The 11,692-nt window shown below is 34.1% G+C and overlaps 1 protein-coding gene across 16 annotated transcripts in view; it reads right to left on the reverse strand.

Annotated features, from left to right (window-relative positions):
- Positions 1 to 11,692, reverse strand: part of PPHLN1 (periphilin 1) — a 168,884-nt gene that overhangs the window by 135,901 nt on the left and 21,291 nt on the right. For 12 of the 16 annotated variants that reach the window (XM_028491446.2, XM_055085684.1, XM_055085680.1 and 9 more), the window contains 2 exons: positions 8,328 to 8,492; positions 5,624 to 5,685 (listed from right to left, as the gene is read on the reverse strand). In XM_028491446.2, the coding sequence (XP_028347247.1) occupies positions 5,624 to 5,685; positions 8,328 to 8,492 (227 nt within the window). The remainder of the gene's footprint in view (positions 1 to 5,623; positions 5,686 to 8,327; positions 8,493 to 11,692) is intronic. The other 4 variants (XM_024122723.2, XM_055085686.1, XM_024122722.3 and 1 more) reach the window with 1 other exon arrangement.

The following is an 11,692-nucleotide window of genomic DNA, read 5'->3' on the forward strand; positions in this document are numbered from 1 at the left end:
GGCCCAAGTACCGCAAAAAAAAAAAAAAAAAAAAAAAAAAAAAAATTCACCAATTTTGATGTCTTTTTTGTTAATGCACACTGATATGACAGTGGTCACATACAGTCTAACAAAATTGTTTCGAATGAAGTTAAAGACAACTAAATTCTACTAGAGCCATCTTACGGAAAAAACTGAGCGAACCTTTTTACCAACCCAGTATATAGTTGTTTTTTATCTGTTTCATTCTGATACACAGTAGTTTGTATCTGTTAATCCCATACCTCTAATTTGTCCCTTCCACCTTCCCTCTCCCCTTTGGTAACCAGTTTGTTTTCTATATCCGTGAATCTGTTTCTGTTTTGTATATACATTCCTTTGTATTATTTGTTAGTTTCCACATCTAAGTGATACAGCACTTGTCCTTCTCTGACTTATTTCACCTAGCATAATATTCTCTAGGTCCATCCACGTTGCTGCAAATGGCAGTATTTCATTCATTTTTATAGTTCAGTAATATTCTATTGTACGTATATATATATATACATCATGTCTTCTTAATTCATTTGTCTGTTGATAGGCACTTGGGTTGCTTCCATGTCTTGGCTATTATAAATAGTGCTTCTATGAACACTGATGTGCATGTATATATCCAGAAAAAATTCAAAAAGAAAATACCTTATTTTAATGCTCATGGTACAGATAAGAAAACTGATCAACTAATGATCATTGAATTTCAAACAGGAGAGTAAGAATACAGGCAACAGAGATATGGGAACATATGTATATGTATAACTGATTCACTTTGTTGTAAAGGAGAAACTAACACACTATTGTAAAACAGTTATACTCCAATAAAGATGTTAAAAAAAAAAAACAGTAGACAAAGGAGTTGAACACATAATCAAAGAAGATCTGTGAATGGCAAATAAATAACACACGAAAAGATGCCAAACATCACTAGTGATTAGGAAAGCACGAATTAGGAAAAAAAAAAAAGAATACAGGCAACATTCTCTGATCACAGAATAACTAGAATATACTATGTCAGAATCAGTATAAAATTGCTACATATCTGAATCAGTGGGATACAGTTACAACAATGCTCAAAGGAAATTTCAAAACTTTACTTATGTTAATAAATAAGAAAAACACTTCACATCGGTAAGAATGGCCATCAACAAAAACATCTACAAACAATAAATGCGGACAGGGTGTGGAGAAAAGGGAATCCTCCTACACTGATGGCAGGAATGTAAATTGGTATAGCCACTATGGAGAACAGTATGGAGGTTCCTTAAAAAACTAAAAACAGAACTACCATATGACTCAGCAATCCCACTCCTGGGCATATACCCAGAGAAAACCATAACTCGAAAAGATACATGCACTCCAATGTTCATTGCAGTGCTATTTACAATAGCCAGGACATGGAAGCAACCTAAATGTCCATCAACAGAGGAATGGATAAAGAAGATATAGTACATATATATACAATGGAATATTACTCAGCCATAAAAAGAACAAAATAATGCCATCTGCAGCAACATGGATGAACCTAGAGACTGTCATACTGAGTGAAGTAAGTGAGACACAGAAAGACAAATATCACATGATACTTGTGGAATCTAAATCTTATATGTGGAGTCTAAAAAAAAGGGTACAAATGAACTTATTTACAAAACAGAAGTAAAGTCACGGATGTAGAAAACAAACTTATGGTTACCAGTGGACTAGGGTGGGGGTTAAATTGGGAGGTTGGGATTGACATTTACACAATACTATATATAAAAGAGATAACTAATAACAACCTGCTGTATAGCACAGGGAACTCTATTCAATACTCTGTAATGGCCTATATGGGGAAAGAATCTGGAAAAAAAAAAAAAAGAGTGGATATGTGTATAACTGATTCACTTTGCTGTACACCTGAAACTAACACAACATTGTAAATCAACTATACTCCAATAAAAATTAAAAAAAAAAAAAAAACAAAAAAAACTCTGCTTCACCAATGAGAAAAAAAAAGAAAAACAAATTAAACTTGAAATTAAAATATTAGATTTTTTAAATGAAAGCATAAGTGTTTTAGGCTTTTAGAAGGCAAACTAGAAACATCTATTAAAATTTAAAATATATATGCCCTTTGACCCAGAAACTCCACTTTTGGCAATCTATCCCATAGAAACCAAAGTACTGTTTCTTAAAGATATTATGTACTCAGATTTATTGCAACACTGTTTTGTACTGGAAACAGCATGAACATTCATCAATAGGTGAACAACTAAATTATTTGGTATAGCCACAAAATGGAACATTATTTGGTCGCTAAAAAGATTCAAATTAAAGTTAAACCAAATAACTTGGAGGGATTTTCACAAGCCTCTGAAGGAGAAAAGCAACTTAAGAGAAAAGTGTGTGTAACATGATCTCATTAACAAAAATCAAATACCCCAAACATCTATGAATATGGAGGAAAGGAGAATATACACCAAGCTGTTAACATAGCTGTTAAGATTGAGGAGTCACATATATGATTTTATTTCATTTATGTAAAATTATACACAGGCACAGGGAAAAAAATGCTAAAAAAGACAAAAAGAAGAAAGATAAAAGCAGAAACTCTTATTTTAAACACTGAAAAACAACAGAATTAAAATAATCCGAGAGCTGTTTCAAAAAACAAAAGAGCTGTTTATTTAGGGAGAAATATAAACCATTAGCTAATCTAACCAAAAGCTGTGTTTTTTTTTTTAAATTTTACTTTTCATATTCAGGTCTCTATTATATCAGATTATTTATATTGACATGCCAGGCTTCCAATTTCACATTTTTTCCCCCAAATGGATAGCAGTTTGTCCCAGTATTATTTATTAAAAAGTTCATTCTTTCCCCATTTGATTTTTAATACTACTAATATCCTAAATTCCTAGACATATCTAGGTTTGCTTCCAGATTCCCTATTCTATTTCACTGTTTACATTACTACAGGTTTAATAAGTTTTGATATATGGTATATTCAGTCTTCACATGTTTTTCAATCTCTAGGTTTGCTTCCAGATTCCCTATTCTGTTTCACTGTTTACATTACTACAGCTTTAATAAGTTTTGATATATGGCGTATTCAGTCTTCACATGTTTTTCAATATCTAGGTTTGCTTCCAGATTCCCTATTCTGTTTCACTGTTTACACTACTACGGCTTTAATAAGTTTTGATATATGGCATATTCAGTCTTCACACGTTTTTCAATACTATTTTTGCTATTTGGCCCTTCACTTTTCACATTAATTTTAGAATCAGTTTGCCAACTTCTATGCAAAAAAAAAAAAAAAATCCTGGAATTTAGACTGGAACCACATTGAATTCACACCTGAATTTGAAGAGAACTGACATATTTGTGATACTGTCTCTTCATAGCCAAGGATGCTGTGTTGTTCCTTTTACTCAGGACTTTAAAATGTTCTTTAGAAATGACTTGTAATTTCATCCAAATAGGTCTCACACACTTCAGTTAAATTTATTCTTATTATCCTTATCGTTTTCACACTATAGTATTTTTGTAATTAATTAATTTATTTATATATATATATATTTTTTGGCTGCGTTGGGTCTTCGTTGCTGCGCATGAGCTTTCTCTAGTTGCAGCGAGCAGGGGCTACTCTTCGTTGAGGTGCGCGGGCTTCTCATTACGATGGCTTCTCCTGTTGCCGAGCACAGGCTCTAGGCGTGCGGGCTTCAGTAGTTGTGGCATGCAGCCTCAGTAGTTGCGGCTCACGGGCCCTAGAGCGCAGGCTCAGTAGTTGTGGCATATGGGCTTAGTTGCTCCGTGGCATGTGGGATCTTCCCGGACCATGGCTTAAACCTGTATCCCCTGCATTGGCAGGCAGATTCTAAACCACTGCACCACCAGGGAAGTCCCTGCTATAGTGTTTCTATATTACGTTGTCTAATTTATGCTGCTGATAGTTGATTTTATTATACTGAACTTTGCTAATATCCTAGTAGTTCTATAGTTTATAGACTTCTTTGGATTTTCTGCATAGATAATTATACAATCTGTAAATAGTTTTGTTTCTTTCATTCTAACCCTTAACCTTCATTTTTGTCTTACTGAAGGTGTTGAGACCACCATTACCATAATGAATAGAAGCAGTGAAAACAGGCATTATTGCTTTGTTCTGGTTTTAAGGCGAATGCTTCTAACTCTACTATTCAGTATAGCAAATGCCTATCAAATAAAGGAAATTCTCTTCTATTCCTAGCTGGCTGACAGTTTTTATAATTACTGAGCGTTAAATTTTATCAAAGTATTTTTCAGCATCTATTATCTCTGTTGCTTCTTTTGAAAGAGGCAGTCTGCCATGAGTTCTGAACGTCCTTGTACATGCCTGCCATACATACCAAACTGAAAGACCTAACCATCCAGTGATACTGAAGAGTTTTTGTAACTGGTCAAGAGACAGTTCAACAGGTCAAGGTGACCACAGCATAATTACCATGTGACTGCTTACTCCATGGGAAAGGACTTGCTTCCTGATTGCAACAAAAGGTACCTAGCACTTAACTCCGGGTTCCTTAGCTGCAATGCATAGCCACCATCTCTGCTATCACATCACCCTGTGGGACCTGGGGGCAGGAGACCAATACTGCCATGCTGATGCCCCTTCTGACTGCTGTGCTATGAGTAATTAACTGCCTTGTTCTTATCCATTGAATCCAGGTGTCTACTTCTGGCACCTATGGAACTGTGGCAGTTACTCCTTGCCATTCTCCATGAGTTTGGGGTTCTTGTCTGACAGTCTATAAGAGATCTTTAAAAGGCTCCTTTTACAACTTCCAACACTACCAGAGTGAAATCATTTAAAAAAACAACTATCAACCTGGTTAAATATGTCCATCTTTTTTTTTCTAACTATTCTATCAAATGCCTCTATTAAGTAACCAAAGCTAACAATGATCGAGGTCCTTCCAAAATGCGTTTTCCCAACAGAACTTAATTGATCAAAATAAAGCAACTGAGAGATGCTTTTTAATAGGAGACAATTTGTAATGACTCAAATATTTTCAAGAAGGATACTTCTGGAAAAAATGCCTTATTTTCTAATTAAGCAAATACATACCTTATAATCCACATGACTCATTAAGAATAATTAAATAATTAGCGAAGAATATAACAAGAGTTTAAATATTTTTAAATATATATTTTTACTGTCAATTATAAAATGCCAAGAGATACAGAACACTAGCTATTAGTGCCATTAATACATTACACTGTCACAAAAAGAATACAATGCTAGTTGCTTTCAAATTTTTAAATCCTATTAAATATTTCACTGATGTGCCTTGAGGTTAGATTTCAATAGCAGACATCTCGGGCTTCCCTGGTGGCGCAGTGGTTGGGAGTCCGCCTGCCGATGCAGGGGACCCAGGTCCGTGCCCCGGTCCGGGAGGATCCCACGTGCCGCGGAGCGGCTGGGCCCGTGAGCCATGGCCGCTGAGCCTGCGCGTCCGGAGACTGTGCTCCGCAACGGGAGAGGCCACAGCAGTGAGAGGCCCACATACAGCAAAAAAAAAAAAAAAAAAATAGCAGACATCTCAGTGAGGCAAATATCAAAGAAATTATGTTATTTTTATCTTTTTACCTGTATTCAGGCTGTCGGCTTGCAGAATGATCATCTCTTGTCCACCGATAGCCAGATTCATCCTGTAACAGAAAAAAGTTACTTAGCTATTCATTTACATTATTTTGGTCAGGTAGGGTATATATGTATCTAACAGAACTACTGGAAACTAGTCTCTAAGACCAAAATAATATGAGGGCAAAGACACCTTTCTAAATTTCTCTGAGCTTCAAAGGCATAAAAAAGTAAAAAGGATACCGTAAGTCATCCATTTCAACAACTAATTTGGTAGACTGAGAACCTGTGGTACCATTTATCTCTATTAAAATACTTAAAGTATTTCTTTGGTAGGCCCAAACAGCCTTATTACCAAAAGCACATGCCAACATTCACAACATAGAAAGTCTGTTCGAGAACAAAGGTTCAATTTAAATTTAGCCAAGCACACATTTCTCGACCTTTCATTTTATTCTTCCTCTGCAAGTTTGCTCAGCAATTTTCATATTCAAGCCCAATGAAGAACTTGTCATTTTTCCACTTTTCTTGTTCAAGTTTCCTTTTCTCAACCTACCTCCCATTAAAAACCACAACTGGAAACAATATAATAAGAAATCAACACTTACTGATAAGCTATATTAGAACAAGATGTGGCACTAAGTTTAAAATTAATCAAAGAAAGCACACATTGTCCTCTAAAACAAATTTGGAAGAGGTACATATAAAAGAACCACATGGTACTCCATACTCAATTACTTTAAAATTATACAAAGAACAATGTACAATCAGCCGTCCATACCCACAGGTTCTGCATCAGCTCAAAAATACTGGGGAAGGGGGAATTCTAGAAAGTTCCAAAAAGCAAAACTTAAATTTGCTGCATGCCAGCAACTATTTACATAGCACTATGTTGTATTAGGTATTATAAATAATCTAGAGATGATTTAAAGTATACGGAAGATATGCACAGGTTATATGAAAATACTATGCCATTTTATATAAGGGACTTGAGCAACCTCAGGTTTTGGTATCCTGGTGGGTCCTGGAACCAATCCCCTGATATCGAGGGACAACTGTACCATGTGCATTACCTACAATCAGAAACACTGATTCACCTAAAATAAATACTATCTTCATCCTCCTCTTTAGCATCACGTACTCTATTCTTACAGAAGTAAAATATATTCATCATTTTCCTTCCCAACATTAAACTATTAACAAACAAAAGAAAAAACTCAATAACTATAACAGAATATTGGATCAAATAAGCAGTTTGCTTTATACTAACTGAACTCTAGGTAAGAATTAGCGTCATGAGAATCCTAAGGATCTCACGTGGGCCTGCTTGTTCGTTTGAAGAAAATTTAAAGAGAAAATGTGTAAAGTATGAATAAACACAATTTGTAACAACAATAGTAAAAAAAATTATCGAGGCACTATTATGCTGCAAGGTTTTAGAAAAAAATCTTGTTCATACGGCTTCAAATACAAATTGGTCCAATGAATCCAAAATTCCCTGTCTACACTAAATGGCCACAGGGTTTTCCTAAGAGGGATAACAACTGTTTATGCAAAGGCCAAACTGTTTCTCCTTGAGACTACCTGGAAGAATGGCTCTGATGGCAAAATCCAGTATTTCTAAAATAGAAATAACACATAGTATTTCCTTTTCAGTATCAAACCCTTCTTCCTAAAGGAACAGCATGACATTTAAAATTGAACAAAATAAAAATCAATTCTATTGAGAAGTAAGGAAGCTATAACACCCCAAACTTAAAAACAAACACAAGAAAATACTGAATAGTCTCACTGCCACTTTAGAGTTGTCAAGGGTCACGATGATGTGGTAGTAAGAGAACTAAACTCCCATACATACTCATCTTGGGTAAATCACCTTAGCTCCATTTCCTCAGGTGTAAAGTAGGGAAACTAATTCCAATGGCTACTGTGAGGTCAAATTTATCATAAGCAACGTCTGAATATGTACTGTTAATTACAACATTATACAGAAGGGAAGGAGAAAAAGGAGAAAATGTAGGAAAACGGTCTAGCAAAGGAATGTTATAAACATGCAAGCTAGGTCAAAGGAAGTGCATCAAGGAATAGTTTAATCAAGTTCAATAACAGATTATTGCAACATTAAATATATACTTATAGATTACTAAAGATGATCAAGAGAAAAAACATAATAATAATAGCAATAATGGCTAACACTTAAAAAGTGCTTATTATAGGAAAGGCAATGTTTTGAGGGCTTTCCAATCTGAGTTAGGAAGTGGACTTTAATAATAACAAAAATGAGACTGAGTCTCAACAACCTTAACCCAACCTTACCCACAGCATTGCATCATGATAAAAATAAAGTAAGTGGGCACATCCAGTAAAAGATAACTACCTGGTTATCACTTATTGAATACAAAAGCAATAGATAAGATTACCTTTATCTGGTTCTGCAAATCCTTGCCAATTTAGGGGATAAAAAAGCAGGCTAGTTGGAATTAATGTCATTTAGATAGAACTATCCAGAGGGCTTACCCACTTTGTCCAGCACCCCAAGATTCTTGACTACCAGTTCCCATTTGACAGCTCCAGCAGGCAAGTCAACAGAGCATCAAGCAGGAAGTGTTTATTCAACTGCCTTCATGGTCAGTCCCATAAATTCCAAAAATTACACGATTTTTTAAACTTATAAAAAATAACAATTAGTACATGGGGGAAATTTACATACTCCTCTGTGAGGTGGACCACTTCTTCGATCATGAGAAAAACTGCGGCCCTCGTCATATTCTCGGTAATCAACATGACTGTAATATCTACTGTAGCTTCCTTCACCAGGTCTGTCTAGCAGTGGTGGTTTCTTTGGCACAATATTAACTACTCTATGGTAGCCATCCTAAAACAGACAAAAAGAAATATATAAAAATCACTAACTTCTCTATTTGGTTTTGGAAAGGTTTTTTTAAAAGCACAGGAGTTCTTATCCTTAATCAAATAGAGTAAATGTATAAACAAACAAAAATGCATTAATGAAATAACATGAATATAACTAATAGTAAGGTCTTCACATGAATTAAAGGAAATAAAACTGTTCAATGAAGAAAGCCAGGTGTTTAAAGTAACATGCAGCAATGCAAAAAACCAATCATAAGTAAAAGAAAAAGTACAATATTATTGCTTTAATAAAAAATAAACTACAAAAGTGAGAATGTTACAGTAGCTCTAATCCCTAATTGTCTAGGAATTTTATAAGTAAAACCATTTAAGATAGCACGTATCTTTGGTCTACTGTGTTTGAAGTACTGTTCAGAAGAAATATAAGATTTTTACACTTAACTAACAGCAAATAGGGAGGTAATACTGAGCTAGAAAGATCTAGAGAAAACATTTTGCCATTCCTCCAGCAGCACTAGAGAGAGGAGAGACTCTGACATCATGAGTTCTGAAGCAAAATAAAACTCGTTATAAAATTTGAACTAATTTTCAAAGTAATACGTTAATGTTTTAAAGTTTTAGCAGCTGAATGGATTCTTAGTGGGAGTTGGGAAGCTGGAGAGAGGGAGAAGAACACCTGTCTTAGACAAGAAGCTGCTGTAAAATAACTAAACAAAAATGATTATCAACAAGAAGAACTGGAGAGCTACAGAACATGTATCTGTAAACAATCTGGTCTTAAGCACTATGTTTATCAATATCAGATGAGGTATATGTGAAAGAAACTGGCAAGCTATCTATGTATAAGATATGATCAATATGAGTTAATTAATTTGACAAAATGAAAAACCAAAATATAATGCCCAACATTCGGGGCTGGTTATTTTACCATCTTAAGTCTCAGTTTCATTATCTGCAAAATGAGATTAATACTAGTACCTACCTCATGGAGTTGTGAGGATTAAATAAAAACCAAATTGTAAAACATTTAGCACAGCAGGACACACTAAGTGCTCAAAACATGTTTGCTATTTTGATTACTATTTTTGCAAGTCTAAGTGAAACACTAAATTCCTCAAAGTGTCTATTTCCTTACATTACTTCTTAGCATTAATAACTACAACTATTTAGATATAAATAATTACATCCAATTCAAATTTCCCAACGGGCAGGAAATTTGTCAATGTGCTAGGAAAAAGTAAAATCAATAGTTCATATCTATTTGACAGTTAAAATGACCTACCTAATTTTTTTCCAGGGGGATACAACTTGGTTTCCTTCTTTAGTATGTTAGGCATTAAATTGTAATATATATTCTGTATGATTACATAAAATATAGTACACAAATGAATTTATTGACTCTTTCTTCTAAACACTATCTTTCACAGAGATTTCAATTAAATCTAAACAAATACTGAGTTTCTTAAAAATAAATTGGCATTAAGCCAAAATTAACATTACAATTTATAGCATTTTCTATTTCAAAATTTATTATTCATAAAATTAGAATCACTGATTTCTCCAGTTTCAGGAAACCATAAAATTTCACTCCACAATAACCTTGTTTGTACATGCTTTGGTGAAGGGATGGTGGGGTGAGCATATACGCCTAAACGCTTCTATTAATAGACAGCTTATTACCTTACCAAGCAGCCTGTTTCTGTGTTCAACTCCCCCAAATTACTACAAAGTTATTTCAGGATTTAAAAATGTATATGGTAAAACTTTCAAAGAAGTAAAACTCAAGTCACATTTAGTTATATATTTAACGAATTGTTTCTACAAAATAATATAAATGAAAATAATCATTCCGAACTTGTTAATCAGCAAAAGAAAAAATCTCCTAATGACAGTTCTTACATCTAGCAACGAAGATGAAATTGGCATTTCCTTTATGTTTTGAGAAAGTCTTCAAATGTAAGTAACATTATACCATCTCTGCTCTGTAGGCATCTAATCTTAAAGAAAACTCCCTCATTCTATGAAAAGATTTAAGGAAATGAAGATGACTGTAGGAGTCTGTGACAAAGCAAGACTGTATTTTCAGAGAGTTCATAGCTTATCCAGACATACCATTCAAGAATTTTTTTCTTTCCAATAAAATCCATGATGAGAGGCAAAGATTTCAGAATTTCTCTTTCAAAAGCTTATATTATTAAGAAAGTTCAAACAGTATTTTATATTACTTACAAAGCCAGATCTGAATGGAAACACCACCGTTTGAAATTCTTGTACAAATCTTACATTAAGCTATAAATATGTAATTTGCCTTCCTAAATGCTACTGGAAGTACACAAGGCTTCAGATACTGATGTTTGGAACCTCCTTTTTAGAAATGTTTTGGAAAACAATGGCACCATAATACATAAAACAGGTATAAAAATTATGACTTATGAAGAATATGTTATAGAGGGTTTTTTAAGGACAACAGGATCATTTTCAATTAATTAAAAAATAAACTCAATGGAATGGAAACATTTCTATTATTTAAAATGCAGATGGATCCATCGGATTTGCTTCTCCAAAGTTAGTATTAATGGTATGATCAGTCAGACCAAAAATAAAAAGTATATGTAGTTCATTAAAAAAAACGATAAATTCAAAAACCCATTTTACTTAATCATTTATCCACTCTAGCAGGACGTAGGAAGCAAAAACATGTATATAAACTTAACCACTTTTTTGAAAAGCTATAGTTCTATGTTTTTTACACTTTTGTAATTGTCATTACCTTAAAGACGAGACAATTCCTACCACAAGGCTCTCTGCATTTCTGAAATATGGACTATTCACAGTTTGCTTGTGCTAACAGAAATCTGATCAGATTAAGATACATATCAAATTAGTTTTGCAATTTTGAAATCTGAAATGGTGATTGTGTTTTGTTGCAAAACAATCATTTCTTCATTTTCTATAAATTCCAATTTAATATAACTACCTGTTATAAGAAACACTTTCATTTTAGTTAAGTAAAAGCACCAAGTTTGATGTTTTCTTTGATTCAATATATAAATTACATCAAACTGGGTACAGATTATGAGGATTATATTTCTTTAAAAACATTTATTTTCAGGGCTTCCCTGGTGGCACGGTGGTTGAGAGTCCACCTGCCGATGCAGGGGACGCGGGTTCGTGCCCCGGTCCGGGAAGATCCCACATGCC

Source organism: Physeter macrocephalus, chromosome 6 (assembly GCF_002837175.3).
Source record: "Physeter macrocephalus isolate SW-GA chromosome 6, ASM283717v5, whole genome shotgun sequence".
Classification (NCBI taxonomy): domain Eukaryota; kingdom Metazoa; phylum Chordata; class Mammalia; order Artiodactyla; family Physeteridae; genus Physeter; species Physeter macrocephalus.